Source organism: Bipolaris zeicola (assembly GCF_000523435.1).
Source record: "Bipolaris zeicola 26-R-13 unplaced genomic scaffold scaffold_149, whole genome shotgun sequence".
NCBI classification, from domain to species: Eukaryota; Fungi; Ascomycota; class Dothideomycetes; order Pleosporales; family Pleosporaceae; genus Bipolaris; species Bipolaris zeicola.
In genome coordinates, this window is record NW_006912198.1 from 20,441 (window position 1) to 40,181 (window position 19,741).

At 52.5% G+C, this 19,741-nt stretch overlaps 7 protein-coding genes across 7 annotated transcripts; 2 read left to right on the plus strand and 5 right to left on the minus strand.

Annotated features, from left to right (window-relative positions):
- Positions 1-134: 134 nt before the first annotated feature.
- COCCADRAFT_102901 (uncharacterized protein) lies at positions 135-2,538 on the plus strand (the record flags this gene model as incomplete). Its single annotated transcript, XM_007716685.1, has 3 exons — positions 135-906; positions 954-1,044; positions 1,092-2,538. 3 exons carry the CDS (start codon positions 135-137, stop codon positions 2,536-2,538), a joined length of 2,310 nt encoding a protein of 769 aa, XP_007714875.1.
- A 328-nt stretch (positions 2,539-2,866) lies between these two features.
- Positions 2,867-4,438, minus strand: COCCADRAFT_7181 (uncharacterized protein; the record flags this gene model as incomplete). The annotated part of the gene is made up of 2 exons (XM_007716673.1): positions 2,867-4,142; positions 4,206-4,438. 2 exons carry the CDS (start codon positions 4,436-4,438, stop codon positions 2,867-2,869), a joined length of 1,509 nt encoding a protein of 502 aa, XP_007714863.1.
- A 748-nt stretch (positions 4,439-5,186) lies between these two features.
- Positions 5,187-6,827, minus strand: COCCADRAFT_7182 (uncharacterized protein; the record flags this gene model as incomplete). The annotated part of the gene is made up of 2 exons (XM_007716674.1): positions 5,187-6,483; positions 6,544-6,827. 2 exons carry the CDS (start codon positions 6,825-6,827, stop codon positions 5,187-5,189), a joined length of 1,581 nt encoding a protein of 526 aa, XP_007714864.1.
- A 1,162-nt stretch (positions 6,828-7,989) lies between these two features.
- Positions 7,990-9,154, minus strand: COCCADRAFT_38996 (uncharacterized protein; the record flags this gene model as incomplete). Its single annotated transcript, XM_007716686.1, has 4 exons — positions 7,990-8,834; positions 8,887-8,921; positions 8,979-9,043; positions 9,095-9,154. The coding sequence occupies 4 exons, from the start codon at positions 9,152-9,154 to the stop codon at positions 7,990-7,992; spliced, it is 1,005 nt and encodes a 334-aa protein (XP_007714876.1).
- A 579-nt stretch (positions 9,155-9,733) lies between these two features.
- Positions 9,734-13,234, minus strand: COCCADRAFT_7184 (uncharacterized protein; the record flags this gene model as incomplete). The annotated part of the gene is made up of 1 exon (XM_007716675.1): positions 9,734-13,234. The coding sequence occupies one exon, from the start codon at positions 13,232-13,234 to the stop codon at positions 9,734-9,736; it is 3,501 nt and encodes a 1,166-aa protein (XP_007714865.1).
- A 1,512-nt stretch (positions 13,235-14,746) lies between these two features.
- Positions 14,747-15,604, plus strand: COCCADRAFT_7185 (uncharacterized protein; the record flags this gene model as incomplete). Its single annotated transcript, XM_007716676.1, has 2 exons — positions 14,747-14,984; positions 15,045-15,604. 2 exons carry the CDS (start codon positions 14,747-14,749, stop codon positions 15,602-15,604), a joined length of 798 nt encoding a protein of 265 aa, XP_007714866.1.
- A 1,285-nt stretch (positions 15,605-16,889) lies between these two features.
- COCCADRAFT_102875 (uncharacterized protein) lies at positions 16,890-17,864 on the minus strand (the record flags this gene model as incomplete). Its single annotated transcript, XM_007716687.1, has 1 exon — positions 16,890-17,864. One exon carries the CDS (start codon positions 17,862-17,864, stop codon positions 16,890-16,892), a length of 975 nt encoding a protein of 324 aa, XP_007714877.1.
- Positions 17,865-19,741: the final 1,877 nt, after the last annotated feature.

Sequence of the window (19,741 nt, forward strand, 5' to 3'; positions counted from 1 at the left end):
CGTGGGGAAGCGCTAGTGGTTGCAGGGTCCCTTAGCGCTGGGAACTTTTTCGAGCGCCCAAGTTTTTCAACCACCAGCTGCACGTCTGGCCAGCAACACCTCCCCCACCACCGAAACCCCCCAATTCCGCCGAGATGCCCGTCTCCAAGGCGACCAAGAAGTTCCAAAAGGACAAGCTCGGCGACACCATCAAGCGCCGCAAAGATGTCGCCAAGATCAAGCAGCGCAAGCAGATGGACGCCAAGAAGAAAGAGCGCAAGGCCAGAGACAATGCGCGCGCCGACGACGTCGAGGAGGAGGCGGCTGCCAAGAGGCTCAAGATGAACGGGGCAAAGGATGACAAGCTGGGCGAGATGTCCATGGACCAATTCTTCCAGGGCGGCTTCCAGATCCCAGAGATGAGCAAGAAGAAGACCAAGCCAAAGACTGGCAAGCGAAAGCGCACACCTGTTGACGAGGATGCTTCAGAGGGCTCTGATGAGGACATGGCAGAGGCACCGGGCGTTGCTGACGATTCGGGATCTGACAGCGAGTCGGGCGACGACATGGACACTCATAAGGAACAGCTCGCTGGGCTGGCGGAAAAGGACCCCGAGTTCTACAAATACCTCAAGGAAAACGATGCCGAACTCCTAGACTTTGCCGAAGACGCCGACCTCGCTGAGATTGACGCACTCTCTGCCAGTGAGGACGAGGCCACGCCACGGAAAAAGCACAAGGCCGACGAGCCAGAGACTACGGGCAACGATCTCACAATCAAGACTGTTCAGAAATGGAAATCTTCAATGGAGTCCAAGCACTCTTTGCGCGCCATGAAGGAGGTTGTTCTTGCATTCCGCTCTGCTGCACACATGAACGATGAGGACAGTGGAAAGTCATACAAGTACTCGATAACAGATCCAGATGGTATGTTGGCTATGTCTTGAAAATATGGCAACGCTAACAGTTCGCAGTATATCACCAGGTCCAAGTAACTACTCTTCAGCTTGTCCCCAAGGTCCTCCAACATCATCTACCTGTCAAGGAGAGTGCTGGCGGCAAGATGTAAGCATACTACTACAGTGCTTTACGACCATCACTAACAAAAATAGTCGCGTTCCTACAGATACCAAAAAGTTCCGCACTCTTACGCCCCTTCTCAAGTCGCATACCGTCTCGATGCACCACCTGCTTGAGAACTTGGCCGATGCGAAAACATTGAAGATGACTCTGGATTCCTTGTCAAGCCTCCTCCCATATGTTCTCTCATTCAAGAAGATCATTCGCGAGGTTACACGCTCAGTTGCCGCTGTATGGGCCGACAGCTCCAACAACGACGGCACCCGAGTATCAGCCTTTCTCGTATTGCGACGTCTGTTGGTCATTGCCGACCCAAGCATCCGTGAGGCTGTCTTGAAGCAAACATACCAAGGCCTTGTCAAGGGCGCAAGAAACACTACAGTCCATAACGTGCAGGGCATCAATCTCATGAAGAACACTGCGTCTGAACTCTGGGGCATCGATCCAACAGTAGGTTACACAACTGGCTTTGGCTTCATCCGTCAACTTGCCATACATCTCCGGACCAGTATCACAAACAAGACGAAGGACTCCTACAAGACAGTATACAACTGGCAGTACATCCATTCCCTAGACTTTTGGTCCCGTGTAGTATCGATGCACTGTGAGTCTCTCCGGGAAGCCGAGGCTGGAAAGGCATCACCGCTACGACCGCTCATCTATCCCGTTGTCCAAGTCACGCTCGGAGCTATGCGCCTCATCCCGACATCGCAATACTTCCCTCTCCGGTTCCAACTTGTGCGCTCCCTTCTCCGCATCTCTCAAGCAACTTCAACCTACATTCCTTTGGCACCCGCCCTTATCGAAGTCCTGAACTCGGCCGAAATGAAGAAGCCACCGAAACCCAGCACTCTCAAGGCGCTCGATTTCAACGTCAGCATCCGCGCGACAAAGGCTTACCTACACACACGCGTCTACCAAGATGGCATTGGCGAGCAAGTTGCAGAGCTTCTTTCTGAGTTCTTCATCCTCTGGACCAAGAACATTGCTTTCCCCGAACTCGCACTCCCTGTCATTGTCATGCTCAAGAGATGGGTCAAGGCCATGACCAAGAAGAGCGGCGGAAACAAGAACAACAAGGTCTCGTCTATGCTTGCCCTTCTTGTCCAGAAGCTCGAGGCAAACTCGCGCTGGGTCGAGGAGAAGCGCAACAAGGTTGAATTTGCGCCCAACAACCGCGCCGGTGTCGAAGGTTTCCTGAAGGAGGTCGAATGGGAGAAGACTCCTCTGGGCGCTTTTGTCGCGGGCCAGAGAAAGACCAGAGAGCAGAAGCAGAAGATGCTGGATGATGCGCGCAAGACGGAGGATAAGAAGAGGAAGGAGGCTGAGATGGAGGGAAAGAAGAATGGCGAGGTGTTTGAGGATGACGATGAGGAGGAGGCTAGCGACGATGAAGAGGAGGAGGTTGATATTGAAGGACTGAGCGATGAGGATGTGGATATGGAAGATGATGACGAGGAAGAGAGTGATGACGAGTAGAGAACATATTGTGTGTATTTTATCTTACGTTGGGTTTTGGAAATGGGTTGGAAATCGGAAAAGACGATAATTTCCCAGGTTACCGTGCATACAATAACAAGGTAACTGCAAATACGAGGCAGTTTTTCATCCTAGTTCTTCAGTCTCCCTGGGTCTTATGATGTGACTACTATTGCTACTATTCATATTCAACTATCTATATAAAGGGGGTAAGATGAAAATCCCCAAACATCCCAATCCTTTCCCAATGATCACTCCAAAAACCCTACATAAGCACAGAAAGAATCCCATCTCCCATGCCTCCCTTTCCATACCCAAACACTCCCCTTCATTTCTCAACACACGCAACCCACGCCCCCTCCTCCTTCAACCGCTCATACTCCCGAACTTCATACACCGTCGGCCTCCTGGCCTCGCCCTCCCACCTAATCCCCTCCTGCCCCTCACACCTCTCGAGCCGAAACCTCAGCACGCCCTTCTTCTCATCCAAAACCTCATACGCCACAACCGTATACAACCCATCATACCTAATCCCCCTCTGCGGACGATACTTATTCCCCTTGGCCAACTGACTCGATCTCAGCACGCGCACCGGATCCCGCGTCTGCATCGATGTAAGCAAGTGTTTGGTATTCTCGGAGATGGAGCCGGCGTTGTCGTTGTTTTCGGTGCCGAAATAGTGAATCAGGTTGCCGTCGTCGAGGTCGGAGTATCCGGTTCCGCTGGACAGTACGATGGAGTAGGTGCCGTGGGTCTTGCCGCCGAAGATGCCGCCTTGCGGGTGGCCGTGGGCGCCGTCGCGCACGGCGCAGAGTTGAGTTGGCCACCATTGGCCGGGCACGAGGTGGCCTTGGCCGATGTATTTGGCGGTCACGGGGTATGTGGAGCGGTAGACGGGGCAGATGGAGTCGGAGGAGCGGTTTGTGGATTTTTTGGTAAGTATGCCGCGGAGGAGGTCTTGGGTTAGGTTGCCGGCGTACCAGCGCTTGTAGAGTTGGTAGCTGTCTGCTTTGATGTCTGGAGGGAAGTTTGTCTCTGCGCGGAAGATTCGGGGGAGGCCATTTTGAGGGGAAAGCATGTGCGTTTTGCGGAGTATGTAGGGGGTTACGGGGAGAGTGATCTCGGCTTTGTGGATGAGATCGCGGAGTTTGTTGTAGAGATTTGGGAGATCGCTGGATCGGTTCCTTTTGGGGGCGTCTTCGCACTGGCGGGCGAGGTATTTGAGGGCGTCTAGGGCTGTGAGCGCAGGGGGCCGCCGTTTGGACAGGTTCTTCATGTGTATGCTGTCAGTGGAGATGGAGGTGTACCATTCTGGTAGGTCCTGGTGTACGGTATATTGATCCAACTTGCATTGGAGAGTTCGCAAGGATTTTAACGGTGCAGGAATGGTCTCCTTGGGATTTGCATTGTTTACTGCTGTAGTCAATGCCCCCTTTTGTGGTTGGCGTGCCGTGTCTTTCAGTGACGAGCCATCCTCCACCTGCTCAGTAAGAAACCTTATTTTCTTACTCTGTTTTTTGTCTACAGTTTTTACTGCCTCCTTTCGCTTGTTCTTGTCTGGCGCTTGTATGATCTTTCTAGAAGTGGCCACGGTGGGAGCAGCGCTTGTTTTTACAAGCTGTCGCTCAGTACCGCTGGACTCTTCTCCGACGTTCTCCTATTCAAACCTATCCGAAGATTTCAATACTGGCTTCGGATTCAACTCCTTCATCTTGTTTGCTAACAAGCTTATGGTTTCTTGGTGCTGCTTGCTACCCGCTTCTGCCTGCTTCCCTACGTCAAGGATCCTAGCAGCGAATGCTTCTTCTGAGTTGACACCTGATACTTCCACAGCATTTCGTGCCGCTTTCAGCATCCATGCTGGTGGTCGCATTGACATTTCCTCTTTCTGATTAGCCATGTCAGGTTGGTTGAGTTGATTGGGTTGGCCGACTTTGTGATATAGTGAGATGAATCGTGCTTATTATGTCTTACGCTAGCCGCAAGTGAGTCTGGCCTGCAAGCAAACGAACAGCAAACGAACCAAACGTTACACAAAGAATGGGCGGTGAGTGTGGCAGCTGGGTGTGTCCTAGGCAATAAGCAGTGTCACATATGATTTTACTACTGCTTGAGTAGTGCGCCACTTAATATCTAAACAAGACTACCATGAACGTAAGTATGTGCTTAGACTATACTAAATCGAAAGAGGTGGTTAAAAGCCTCAGATATGTAGAACGCTCAAATCAGTCTTGAAGTAGAATAAGTAACGAGATGCACTACATGACACTCTTAACATACATCTCGCGGGTTTTGCGGTACAGCTAGCACCAGGCAGCCACTATATCAATAGTTCATAGTAAGAACCAAAGTACAGAGTAGCTTTACCCTACAACTGTCTTGCAACCTTGCTTCTATCTAGGACTACATAACACAAGTGATTTACGAAGCGACTCGTCAATATATAAAGTAATAGATAGCTAAGAGCCTCTCTTTCCTCAATATCACTAATGAAACAATACGCACTTCTCAAATAATAACCATTGCAATATGTACTAAAGGTAGATGAAAACGTCCAGATAAAAGAAACGCCATGCTTTCTAACTCTATTACTCGTCAATCTATCTCTCACCACCTTCACCCGCCCCCCCCCCCCCAAATCGTACAAATCACTTCTCACTCCCTTCAACAACCTGCCCCAGCCCCTCTCCCTCAACCACCGCATCTGTCGGTCCCTTTCCTTCACCACCCACTCTCTCCGATGGCTTACTAACCACGTTCTTCCCTTCGACTTTCTTCAACCCCGTAAAATCAAGACCGCCTTCCACCTCGGCGCTCAAATTAACCCATCCACGGACGCTATCCTTGGTGCGACTCAGGATCGTCGTGTCGTTGGCTTGACTCACTGTTTGGTCCTCAAGCTCAAGGTCAGCCGCGCTAGTATTACCGACGCGAACACCGTTTTCACGTAGAACCTGCAGTATAGCGCGGGTGTTGAGTTTGAGTACGCGTTCTGGCTCCTTGACGCCAAAGAATTTCGTTGTTAACCAGGGAAATAAGACGCCAAAGTCGCTTTGGGACAGGTGGGCTGAGGCGATGGGGTACAAGATGTGTGGGCCGGGCTGAGCTGGGTACTTTGAATTTGACGGTGATGGCTTGGCGATGATGCGTTTTGTTTCTCGAAAGTTGGAGGCCCATTTGTAGAAACCTTCGGAGGAGATGGCGAGGAGGTTTTTGCCACCGTTGGGGGAGTCGTAGCATGGCATTGGTTTGCTTCTGAGCCATGCAGTGTCTGGGCTCTGGATAGGCATCGTGTACAGGTCCAGTAGAATAACGGAATTAGAGGGCGTGATCTGGCGAACAATATTCGAGTCTTCGGAAGGGATGTATAATGGTTTGTAATCCGGGATTTGTCCTTGAGGCCTGTAGTAGATCGACTTGACAAACTGAATCATTGTGCAAGCGCCAAAGGAGTGCCCTGCGAAACTGATAGCACCTGGTTCATGGATATCAAGCAAATTCGAGAACATGCTCAACACACTCTTTCCTTTGGGTTGATCTTGCGCAACGTTCTTCAGCTGTCGGCTCTCGTCAATCTTTAATAGCGCATCGTGTATCATTCCCAGCTCCCATAGCCGAATCTTCAATTGCTCGTCTCTTCCTTGGTACGCTTCCGTACTGGGATAGTAGGAAATTGAATTGAACTCTACTCGCTTCAACTTTTCTTTTTCATCTGGCGTATGGTGGATAGCTAGAGGTGAGCTACCATCACGGTGATCTGCTGCGACAACTACAACTCCGTGGCTTGCCAGTGAGCCACAAATTTGCGAATACGCGTTCCTGGTGCCACCCAGACCGTGTGAGAAGACCATGACAGGCCATCGACTAGATTTTGGTGGTGGAGCCAAAAGCTCCGCGTTTTGGTGTACAGGCATTGAAACATAGTATAATAATTGAGGTAATAGCCTATGCATGTGTTAGTGCTGATCATTTGCTCTTAAGGGCTTTTCTCCAAAAGAAACTTACGAGAATACTTTAGCGAATACACTATTGGCTCCCAAAAATTTCGCATAGGCGCTGAGATATTCCCGCTGCGGATTTGGTAACCATCTTACAGCTCTTTCGTTACTATCTTGCTTGCACGGGTAGAAGACACGAAAAGCCACTGTTGGTAATTCCGTGGGAGGGGCATTTTCACTCTGACTCGCTAATTCGCTCGAAGGTATTTCTACATCTGCTGATCCGACCTTGTATGGGCCGCTATGTGCGGGGAATGCTGGCGTAGGGTTCAGGCGATTAAGCAAAGGCATTCTGATGGTGGCAAGTGGTCTAAACACTCTTGAGGTCAACAGTTTGAATTTGAAAAAATCCAGCACGCGACGACTTTTTATTCTTGGATTAAGCGGGAAATTCGAGACGAGAAAGGAAAGTGCAAAGAGGATCCTGAGGAAAGGATATGTGCATGTGTGGGAAGAAGGCGACGCGAACAAGGAAAAGCTGCGATAATAGTGCATGCGTTCATGTTGGAAGGCGACTCAGTTATGCAAAATACCATGCTAACGTCCCGCGCCACTTCCAGGAACATGTCTGACGGCCGAAGTTAGGGCAAGTGACGCGATCTGCGTGATGTGGCGAGCCCAGGGCGAGACCGAGGTTTTGGACGCGTTTTAGCGGATACATACAGCGTTTCTTCGTCGCCTTCTGGTTGCCACGGGAGGCGAGGAGGGGTTTTTTTTCACCTTGTTTAATGACTTACGCCTTTCAAGATCAGAAACTTCCAAGAGTGTATGGACAACAAGCCTCCGGTATATTGTCCGTATGCGTATGTGCTGGCGCGGCGTAGTGGGGTGTTGATGTAGGAACAATGCATGACGACACACAGACGCCAATATCAACACGGCTAAAGCGCCAAATCGCAAACGGTGATTGGCAGATAGGTAAGCGCTTATCCAGTAGCATACCCGAAACAGCCGCGCACCGTTGGATACTTAGCAAAATCGCTGGTTTCCATGTGCTTCGGTATCGAGCAGACTGTACAAACAACTGTGTCTTTGCATATGGGTTATACCTGAAATTTCTACAGGTATGTTCAAGGTATAGCCTTTTGAATCTATCCAGTTTACTTTATAAATTAACAATTCTCGCTATGTTGTTGAAGTTCCGCGTTGAAAGTCGCAACTCCCGGTGGTGGTCAGCGATGTCTGACCATTTTATTCAACCCAAAGGTAAATAACTGGGGACAAAAACATGCAAGGATGACCCATGTGGCGCGAGACTGTCCAGAATCTGGGGTCTAGTGTATTGTGTATTTTCGTAAAGGACAAAAGAAAACTCAAAGGGGGTATGCTGTCTAATCAGAGGGAAAACTACTACGTGACTGCAATTGAACGCGCTGCCAAAAAAAACGAAAGCTTCAACCAGAAATTCCGCTCGTGTAACTGTTTCAGTTCATCGTATACGCAGACCACACTTTCAACAACAGCCTCTTTTCCGTCTATTCCCGCCGAGTCTGAATACGTCTTCCCATTCGCTCAGTGCACCAGATTTCCTGCCTCTTCTGCGGTATCTGACACCCTCGTCTCCAAACCCGCTCTTGATACTGCCTCCACCGTCGTCCCAGCCCAAATCACCATACTGTATGCCACTCGCAGGGTCATCAGGATCAATTTCGCCCAGCTCAATCTTGGTCAAGATCATCCTCGCCAATCTATTGAATAGCTCCTCCACGTTCTCTCCATTTAGTGCGGAGACCTCGACCGCAACTGGTATCCCGTTCTGCCCCGCCCATCGCGACGCCGTCTCGGTGGGCACCTCGCGGCCTTCGGGGGCTATAGTGTACGAAGCATGGAGATTCGCATTGAGGCTCGTTCCTCTGCTGGATTGCGACGATGGTGTAGGTGGCGGTAGTCCGCTCTCTGAACTTGGTGTGCTCCCATAACTGGAATATCCTCCTCTATTGGCGCCTTGGCTACTGCTTAACCCTACGGGAATTCCCTCCCCAGTCTCGACGTCATTCTTGTTTCCTACGAGTATAATGGTAAGGTCGGGCCCGGCTAACGCCCTTGCGTCGTTGAGGAATGTCTGCAATTGCTCAAAGCTCCGCCAGCTGCTCACGTCATAGACAAGTATTGCACCCGCCGCCCCACGGTAGTAGGATCGCGACACGGAGCGGAAGCGTTCTGTGCCGGCAGTGTCCCAGAGTTGTAGTTTCATTCGTTTTCGCGACGCAGAGGAGGAGGGGGAGCGGCGGCGGTCGGCAATGTGGACGATTTTGGATGCGAATTCTACACCGATTGTTTGGCTGGATAGAGAGCGCCCTGGAGTAGTGGTTAGACTGGTGTGCAACGGGAGGAGGCGCTACAGAAGTACATTCGGATTTAACAAAACGATGCAAAAGACAGGATCTATGTTGCTCAGTTACTCGGTGTTTGCAGTGAATACTTGCCTTATCGCAGACTTACTTGCCAGCACCGCTAGGACCCAGCAATATCACCTTTGCCAGGTAGTCATACATGCTTCCCAGCTCCTGTCACAGTTTAGAAAGGCTCTGCACGGCTCTGGCCATGTCCATACCTACTTGTAAAGGCGGCTCGCTGCTCCGCGTCGAGGCGTTGGACACAGCGCGATTCCTCCCCATCTTGACGGGCTGGCTAGCTGTGGTCGCAAAGTCGTAGACGGCAAGTCGGCACAGATCACGGTCGCATACGTGTCGCAGGACTCTGAGGTCGTGAGAAGAGTCAGAAATTGCGCCGGTGAGAGATAGCGCAATGCTACCGTGTTGTGTTGTCCGTCTGGGCTTATCTTTGTGACGCCAATTGGTGGACCCTGGCCGCGATTCGCGATGCAATCACGCGCGCACGTCAATGACCCCACTGGGCACTTTCTAGCAGAGCACGGGTTGTTCAGAGTGCAGGTCGATGCATGATTCCTGCTTTGCGGTGCACCGCCTACATCTCTAGGCCTTGATTGGAAACTATGGCGGTCTCACGTTCATAGAAGATTGCTTTTTACGGAGACTTGGTTCCAAATGGTATGTTCACATAGGACTACTAGGAACAGGTGGAGTCGACGGCTATGAACAATTACCCCAGAAATTATCAGTAACAAAAAAATGAAACAATATGCATAGTACACAATGGTATCCTAAACGCTTTACCAGAAGCAAGCAACAATCCAATCAACTCCAATCTTCCCACAGCACTCAGATGTGTCCATCTCAGTGCTCGCCCATGTCTCTCAAGGGCATGTAGCTGGCCTCCTCTTTGTTTCGTCTCCTAGCCGCCCATGCCTCGCTGATCCAGTCTTTTACGAAACTGAATACTCCCTGCTGGCCAACCTTCTCCAGCTCCAAGTTCTTCTCGTCAATCGGGGCACTAGGGTCAAGAACGCTCAACTTCATCCAGCTAGGTCTGCGCCAGAACTTGAGGTGCAGAGAACTAACAACGACGCTAACCGACGAGCATGCCATTGCTGCGCCTGCAGCCATAGGATGTATTGACAGACCCCAGGGGAGGAAAAAGCCCATGGCAAAGGGAAGTCCGGTGAAATTGTACATGCAGGCCCACGCAAGGTTGAGTTTGATACGGAAAAAGATGGCGCGGCTGAGGATGAGAGAAGCAGGAATAGCCAGTAGGTCTGTGTTAGTCATGAGAACAATCGAGGCCGCCTCCATGGCAACGTCCGTACCAGTCGAGAGGGCAATACCAATGTCTGCAGATGCGAGAGCCGGAGAATCGTTGATGCCGTCGCCGACCATACCAATCACACCTCCACGGGATTGGAGATCCTCTACAATCGCTTTCTTGTCGGCAGGCGCGCATGATGCATGGACGTCAGCAGGATCGATACCAACTGCTGCTGCGACTACTAGAGCCGAGGCTGAAGTGTCACCAGTCACAATCGAAGACTTGATACCCAAACGGGACAGGGCGAGTACACAGGCGCAAGCAGAGGGCTTGATCGTGTCGGACATGCTCAAGGTACCAGTGTATGTGTTGCCGATAGCGGTGTGAATCGTCGTGATACCAGCCGAGTGAGTTTGAGGGCCGCTTCGGGGATTGGCAGCAGCAGCAGGCGTCAGTGGCTCGTCCACAAAGTCGGGAACATTGACTCCTTCAGAGGTAAGAAAAGCAGTGTTGCCAATGAGGACCTTGTATCGCGTGCGCTCGCGAGAGAGAGCTGCTTCGACTGTTGCAGTGATACCTTTGCCAACGACGGCTTCAAAGTCACCCACGGAACCATCCAAGCTGTCATCTGGCCCTAGGCGGAGATGCTCCTTTGCAGAAAGAACAATAGCCTTGGCAATCGGATGTTCAGAGCCCATTTCGGCCAGTCCAATCAGTGTCCACCATAGATTCTTCTTTTCAGCACTTGCCCATCCACCTTGGATGTCGGCCTTGGATACGCTCATCTGACCAACGGTAAGCGTGCCAGTCTTGTCAAACACAACGTGGTTGATTTTAGTTGCGGTTTCCAGAGCAGCACCACCTTTAACAAGAATGCCCTGTTCAGCACCAACACCAGTGCCGACCATAACAGCTGTTGGCGTGGCAAGACCAAGGGCGCATGGGCACGCGAAGACAATGACAGCAATGCAAAGCTTGAAGCAAACCATGAATTTGCCGCCACTGGAGTGATCGAGGAAGACCTTTGGAGGGTAAGGGAGGACATGGCTAAGAACCATCCATCCAACAAACGTGGCGAGGCCGAGAGTGATGATGATTGGTACGAAATATCCGGCAACAGTATCTGCGAGCCTCTGGATGGGAGCACGGCTTGTTTGGGCTTCCTGGACGAGACGGACAATCTGGCTGAGCTGCGTATCACGGCCGGCTCGAGTGACGACAAACTCCAGACGGCCGTTGCCATTGACGGTACCAGCCATGACCAGGGAGCCTTTCTTCTTGAGGATCGGCATGGCTTCTCCAGTGACCATACTTTCGTTAAGATAGGACTCTCCGCGCGTTACTGTTCCATCGGCTGGAAGCTTGTCACCAGGACGAAGGATGACCACATCGCCAACTTCGATAAGCTCGGTAGGAATGACCCTCTCTTCGGCAGCATTTCCGTCGACAGACTTGCGTTCCAACTTTTCTTCGCCGGCTTCCCAGTCCTCGGCAGCTTTTGCAGCAGCAATAGGATCGGCATAAATAGTGGTCATCGAAGGAGCCAGCGACATGAGATTAGACAGAGCTTTGGAAGTTTGGCCCTTGGCGCTGTTCTCGAGATAACGACCCAAGCTGATGAAGGTGAACAACATAGTGCTGGTGTCGAAAAGTGTCGTTGGCTTCGTGTGAGGGGGGATCAGGAGCGATACCAGCATGGAAAATACACTGAAGAAAAAGGCAGCCGAAGTACCGAGTACGACCAGAACATCCATGGTAGGTGAACCATGGCTCAACGACTTGTACGCAGAGACGTAAAAGCGTTTTCCAATGCCAAACTGCACCGGTATGGTGAGAACAAGGCATATGACGTCGCCAAGGTACAGACCAGGAATGAGCCGAATGCCACCAAAGTTCATAAATGGCAAGAACATGGGGATGAACATGCTAATCAGGAAAACGGGCACAGCGAACCAAGCAGAGAAGATAACCGCATGTCTCCACTCCTGGATCTCTTTTGTCTTTGCAAGTGACTCGAGCTGTGCGTTGTTATCTTCAGAGTCAGCGACTAGCGCATTGTAGCCTGCAGCCTCCACAGCCTCGACAATGGTACGAATGCCGACGATCTGAGGTTCCCGACGAATAGTGGCTCTTGAAGTACTGAAGTTGACTGTTGCAGATGTGATGCCGGATCGCTTCCTTAGTATCCCTTCGAGTTCCTGGGCAGCGGCAGCGTCAGGTAATCCATAGATCTTGAGCTGCAAAGGAGCATTACTCGACGACGACTGCTGTACGCTACTGTCGACTGATGATATGACTTCAGCATCGAAACCCCGGTCCTCAATAATCTCTACAATCTGAGCCTCTGTAAGCTTGGCAGGGTCGTGCACGAGCACAGCACGATTAGCGAGTAAGCTGATGTTGAACTGGTAAACCCCTTCAACATCCTTGAACCCGGCCTCTATAGCCGATGTGCATGCACCGCATGTCATGCCTTCAACGGCGACGGTGGTGGTCAAGGTCTTGTGCTGATTCCTGCTCTTGCTCTTCTTGGGTGCTGGCGTTGCGGCTTCGGTGCTCAGCACCTCCGCGTCAAAACCAACATCTTCTATTGTCTCGGCCAACTTCTCTGCGGAAATCATTGTAGTGTCATGTTCAATCACGGCGCGCTCGGAGAGCAGTGATATACTGAAGGACTTAATGCCGGCCACGTCTTTGAATGCGCCTTCGACGGCGGATGTGCACGCTCCGCATGTCATGCCGCCCACTGCAAGCGTGGTGGTTGAGATGCTATTGTCTGTGTGGTCCTCTTCATCCTCCGAGTCGCTCAGGAAATGGTCGTCAGCACTATGCGACATGGGCAAATCTGAAGACAGTACTTCGGCGTCGAAGCCTCTGTCTTCGATGATTTCCTTGACCTCGTCCGGCGCAATAACCTCGGGGTCGTGCTGTACCACCGCCCGCTCCATAACCAAGCTTACGGATACATTTCCAATTCCTTTTACGCCCTGGAAGCCTGATTCGATCGCCGAGGTGCATGCGCCGCATGTCATTCCCTCGACTTTGAGCGTTGTTGTTGCCATGTGCGCAGTCGCAGTGGCTGGGGGCGCCATGGTGACTGGGAGGGCACTCCGGAGTGCTGCCCAGGGCAAGTCGTATCGTCGTTGTATGCAAAGTCGAAACGGCAAGGGCCGGGATTTAAGTAGGTGGCATTCAAGAAGCCGAACAGGGGGGAGCGGGTCGTACGATGTGGCAAAGTCAGGGCGAACGCGAGCCTAATGATTGCGACAGCGTAGCGAGGGCTGACCAAGCGAGCAGGATCCGGGAGGGACAGCGATGTGAATCTGAATAAAAAGAAGCCCAGCTTCTGGAAAGTGTCAGGCAGTGCAGTTATTAATTAATATGGCGCTTGATAGGCGGGCAGCGACAGCCACAATCTTACCAATGCTGAACGGAGTCCGACGCGGCGGGTAGTCTTAAGCGGGTTAGAGCGGTAAGTATGGCGGACGACGGACCGCTGTCGTTGGGGCAGGTGAAGCCACTATTCGCAAAATGGACGCTTTCGGAAAGCCAGTATAAGCATTGTCCGTGAGCAAGAAGAAATACGGGCTTGATATTCAACGCGAGCTGCAATTAAGGTTCCGCGTTGTGCGCAGGCGTGTCTTGACCCGTGGATCTTCGCATGCGATAACTGTTTCTGCTTGGCGGTAGCGCGCTGAAACAGGCAGGTTTCTAAAACATGCGGGTAATATGAAGCTCAGGTGTTACAGGGGAAGCTTCACCTTCTGCTACTATTACTGACATTCGAGGCGCTCCAAGGGATACAGTCATGGTTTGGCGCGTTGCTATTGTGTGTACTTTGTTGGAAGAAGGCAGTGTTCGTATCGCGTCTGACACGCTACTCAGCTTCAATCCGCAGCGGTCTGCAAGCCTGACTCCAGCCACTACAGCTTACTCTCGTGGGCGAAGGATCTCTTGGTGGGCTGAAATAAGTAGTGTAATGAAAAGTGCCCCATTAAACATTGCCGCGTCTCAAGTTCTTCCAGCCCAAACACTACGCACTCAAATAAACTTATTGTGTATACAAAATCTGTGGATCTGTATACACGAGTATATCTGTAATGACAATAGAGCATACTTTTTTTCACAACGTTGTTGTGAAGTACATCTCGTTCGTTTTGATGGGGCGGAGAGCCATGCTGGGCGTGCCCAGGCTGAGGAGATTGGACGCCCGTGTGGCGGATCGCCGTGTGGGTTCTTTTGTAGCAAAAAGAATACGCCGCTTACCGAGAACGTGTTCTGTTGACAGAAGTGGACCCGGCTCAATATTGTAGTCTTGTCGTGTGCGGCAGAACGGGTGGGAAAGCCTTCCCTGTCCTCAGAGGGAGACAGAGAGAGGGAGATGGAGAGACAGGTTGCTGTCGAGGTGGAAGTGGGGCAGACGCCCGTTTGGCGGGGAAATCGCGACCGCGACTGCGACTGCAGCTGCCTGGGCGGTACGGTATGTTTGTACGTACCCTCACCACATCGCTATTTGCTCGCCTTCTCCACCACTGAGATAAGACATCGACTTGCTTTCCATATTTACAGATAATCATAATAACTCCAACCACATCTCCCTCGCCATGGAGCAAACAAAGGCCCTCAATGCTCTCGAGCCTTTTCTCGCCCTCAGCAAGTCGGCCACTTCCCCACGAGCTGCATCGGACTTGATTGTGCAAGCCACGAGCGCACCCAACACTTATGTATTCGCCGAGCTGCTGCAGACGCCAAACATCCAGAACCTCCGGACTTCGGAAGAGTATGGCCCGTATCTCACCCTGCTCGAGGTCTTTGCCTGGGGAACTTGGGCCGACTACAAGGGTGCGTCAACACTCACTGCTGTACATACACACAGGACCTTCTTGGACTGACAATCTTTAGCACAACCCAATCTCCCAAAGCTCTCAGCACAGCAACACCAGAAGCTCTTGCTTCTTTCCCTGTTGCCCCTCTCTCACTCCCACACTACCCTTACCTACAAACACCTTATGACGTCCCTCGAGCTGCCTACACCCCGCGCTCTTGAAGAGCTGATTACTACCGCCATCTACTCTGGCCTCATCACAGCAACCCTCGACCCTGCCCATTCCCTCGTCTCCGTCACATCCATTTCGCCGCTGCGAGATCTCGCGCCTGGGTCCCTGCCCGCCCTCCAGAACACACTCCAGTCATGGTCACAGCGATGCGACTCTGCACTTGCCGATCTCGAGGCTCAAGCTGCGAAAGTTAGGCAGGAGGCATTGGATCGGGAAAAGCTACGCAGAAAGAAGGAGCGTGCGTTTGAAGCAGCCATGCAGGCCAGCGACGAGAAGAACAATGGCAAGCGGAATCTCATGGGCGACGATGCCATGGAGATTGACGACGAAGGGGGTAGCGGCAGAGTGACTAGGGGCAACAAGCGGGGGTCTGCTGGATTTGGCCTACACTTGGGACGACGATAGAGAACGGTTGCTAGTGCGTCAAGGCACACATGACAAGACAAGATGAATAACAGGCGGTCCCTGGCTGCCCAGCAGCTTGAATGAGTGTTGCATCATAGGAAACGTAAATACAAGATGTGCAATCACGATGGTTTGCATGCGAATGAGAGGGATAGGTCAAGACATGAGTTTAATAGATGCTGTCGAACTGGCCTCTCGACAGATGTTCAAATCATGTTCAGAGAGTACGAAGGACGACAGAGTATAACGAAAATAACGATAGCATGCTTCAACTGTGGTTGGAAAGGATTGAAATCCAATTGATTATGACTGTGTGGCCATGCCTGTGCCCGAGCATCTTATATTTGCCCCCCTTCCTTCCCCTTCCCCGCCCGTTGCTCATCCAGAGCATTCGAGCAAAAGTCTATATTGAAGCACGAGCAAGCAAACAAACAAACAGACTAGACAAAAAAAAACACACGAGTTAAACTCCCAAATGATTACCCCCCCTGCGGCAAGGGGACAACAAAGAACAGGAACAGTAAGAAAAAAAGCTGCTCCAGTGAAAAGTTGTGGGATATCTCACGAAATGCACATATGCATCTCAATTCTTTCCCTTACTCTCCTCCCGCATCGCCTTCCCTTTGCCGAGAGAAGAAGAGAAGAAGAAAAAGACCCAAAAACAAGTAACAGAAAACACAGCTTTACAAAAGACGCCCCTGCCCTGCCCTTTCTCCCAAGGGAAGATGATGTGAACAAAAAGTTGAAAAAAAGAGACCAAAGGACAGCAAAACGGGAGAGAAAGAAAAACGCCATGCAGTGTGCAAGTTGCAGAAAACAACTAAAAAGAAGAAGAAAAACCATGGGGGAAATAAGGGGAGGAAACCAGTTGTGGAGGAGAGGGGAAAGGGGGAGAGGAGGGGAAGCGGTCACTCTGCTGGCACAAAAGGTGGTGAACACATGAGATTCCGTGTTGCGAGTGACAAAAAACCCCAGGAAAAAAGGTAAGTTTGTGAAACCAAAAAAGGGGTGGGAATAACAATAAAAAAACAAGCAATCATCGACATCGTTCAGACTCTGACAAGAATAACCGGTCCCTCATCTTAGTCCAGCTTTGAAAACAGTTGGGTTTGGTTGGGGAACAAGGAGGAAATTGGTAGTGTGTCACAACAAAACCGTCTCTTTCCCTTACTTTCTCCACACAGTTTTCTTCCCTTCTCTTTCTCGGGGTAGTTGTCTCTCAATTCATACAAAACATAAGAAGCAGCGCATCGACGAGCGCGCTGTCGAAGCCACCGTGGCGATGCTAAGCCAGCGGCGCAGCAGGCGGCTGAAACGTCTGGGTAATAGCTTCGCTGCCCTCGGCCTCGACGCTGCTCTGGTGGAGCTGGGCAATCTGGCCCGCCATGGTCCGTAGCGCCTCGCGGGTAGCGTCAATGTTGAGCTCGCCACGCTCAGAGGCCTCTTTGAGATACTGCTCCCACTCCGGGTCCATGGGAATGTTGCTGAGGGCTGCGGCAGGCGAGGAGCCGGCTGCTGTACTGGATTCGCGCAGGGCGGCGGCGTGGAGGAGGCGGGCGTTGAGCGAGAAGCCGATGGATGAGTTGAGATGGGGGAGTTCTTCGTCTTCTTCCGACGACGACGCAGAGGAATCGTGCTCGTTTTCGTCTTCCGAGTTGCCACCGTTGGACGACGTGGTTGTCGTGGGTGAATCTGGCATTTCAGTGTCGTGCTGTGTGGGGAGCCTGGCCGACGAAGTGGTGGTGATATTTGAGGATGATGCTCGGGCATTGTGATCGCTGCGCTGGTGCTGGAGTTGCTCGATTTCAACCTCAATGTCCGTCTTTATGTTAATGCCGGGTCCTGTCCGCGCATAATGTGATCGCCGGTCTACCCAGGCGCCGATCTCCACACCCGTCGTATCGACTACTCGCACGCCTTCGTCGCGCTCATATCGTTCGCGCGCCCAGAGTGTGCCTTCCCACCGGCAGAAGCCCTGGATCTCTGCCTCTGTCAAGCCGAGTTTGTCAAAGGCGTCGAACAGGCGCCTGTGGTGCGGGAAGCGGCCGAGGCGTTTCCGGTGCGGTTGGAAGGCGTAGTTGAGACCTGGGTAGCGCGCCTCGATTGTGTCGAGCGAGCCGTAGAAGTTTGCAGTTTCGATGCGGACCTCACCGACGAGGTTCTTGGAGAGGTGGGCGGAGAAGGAGGGCGGGTCTGTGGGCGAGGGCGTGGGGAAGAGCGTGTTGTAGACAAGCACGCTGATGGGGCTTTTGCGATGCATGGTCGCGGTGTGGATGTGTGGGTGGTGTATGGGTGTGGGGGTGTGGGTGTGTTGGTTATGCGGCTGGGTTTATTGTATTCTCGCCGTGTGAGTGTGAGAGTGAGGAAGGGAGGCGAGGTGAAGGCGTGGGTGAGTGTTGTTGCGGACGGTGGCAGGGTGCGCGCCGGGGGAAGTCCGTGGGTGAGTGGGTGGGTGAGCGGGTGTGTTGAGGGGGATGGTGAGAAAGAGCGAGATGAGGGTGGATAGATGGACGTCGTCTTGGTCGCTGTTGCTGCTGCTTGAGGCGTGACCTGTTCAGCCGCCGCTTCTCTGCTGGCCTGACTGGTCTTGTTGGTGTGTGAGTGAGGGCGCAGTGTGTGTATGCTGACCTCGGGCGTGACCGCTGTTTTGCCTCTCTACCTGCCCACGTTTCTGCGCCTGTCTAGCTCTCCCACTAGTGTCAGACGCTTCGTGGATAAGCGTGTGCCCCGGGTACCTGACAGCTGCCCAGCTGACTTTTGGCCGACAGCCCTTGCGCTTGCGAGTGCTGGATCTGGAAGACGGGGATCTGGGCGGGATTTCAATGGGCGCGAGGCTTTCGGTGTGTGCAGATCGTTCTATAGTAAGGCGAGAGAGAGCGAGCAAAGGGCTGCGGCGTCTTATGGCTGCTCCACACGCTATGCTGCAGATCGCTGCGGGCCACAAGAAGGAGACGACGACCACCCCGGCTTTTTCTGATGGGAAATTTGGTCGGGATAGTAAGGGCCAAGTGCGGCGTTTGTGACGAGAATGCGGCACGGCGATGCAATGGCGACGTGCTGCCGTGGGCCGGAACACGACGACCACACAACCGGTAAGGGGGAAGGGACAGGAGGGGGCGAAGAGCGAGCCACGAGTCCGAGACCGAGACGGGGGAGCGAGGGGAGAGGGGAGAGGGAGGGCGAGCACGAGGATCACGACGTCCAGAAGACCAAAGACACAGTCAAGTCGGCGACAGGCAAAGGGGCGCTGGGTGGCATATAAGCCGCATGCAACCACGTTCCTCTCACACGCCCACACCCATTCACCGCCAACGCATGCACGTTTGGTTGTCGCCATTTCATTCTGCATCGTAACAGAATGCCACCCATCGAGCAGCAGGGACCAGACCCTGAAGCGGCCATGCGCCTCACCCACACACACCGACCCATCTCCAGTTTTTTGTTCTTCGACCACGCCTGGCCCACTCATTCGCCTCGCCGGAAAACTTAACACACGACACTAGGTCCCTCCATCGGCTCCCGATGGCAGCCTGTCGCCTCCACCGACAAAACAAGGGCAGAGCAAGCCCATCACCGCCCGTCTTCGTTGCTGTCAAACAAGGAGAAGAAAAGGATCAGAGAGAGAGAGGGCACGATAAGCCTGCCGCAATCAATCTCTCTCATCTCCCAGCAAAGAAAGAAGGAAAAAAAGCGGCAGCTGAGTTGTCTCTCTCACCACGCATGGGCACAAAGCCTCCCCATAGGTCCCCGTCCGTCTTTCCGGGGCCCGCAGCAAGTCCTCGAGACATGGATGCCGCGGGACGAAGCATGCACGAGGAACGACTGGTCCAGCTCCCAGTGTTCCACTGCACACTGCATTTCTGTCCTGCACGCCTGCGCCAAACCGCTCATGGTCCTATGCACGCCAAGCTTTGCGCTGGACAACTGCTGCATCACCCTTTCCTTGCTAGACGCTGCAGCCGGGGGGAGCCCGACTCATCTTCCATGAGACAAAAGCATCCCGGGACAGACGCAAGGGGTCAAAACGGCTCCTCAAGAAGAGACGTCTGCCTGACTGGGTGGACCGTGGGTACTTACATACTTACTAACATTCCGTGCCATGCCCGCCCTGTGTGGAGAGCATGGAATCCCGTGCCG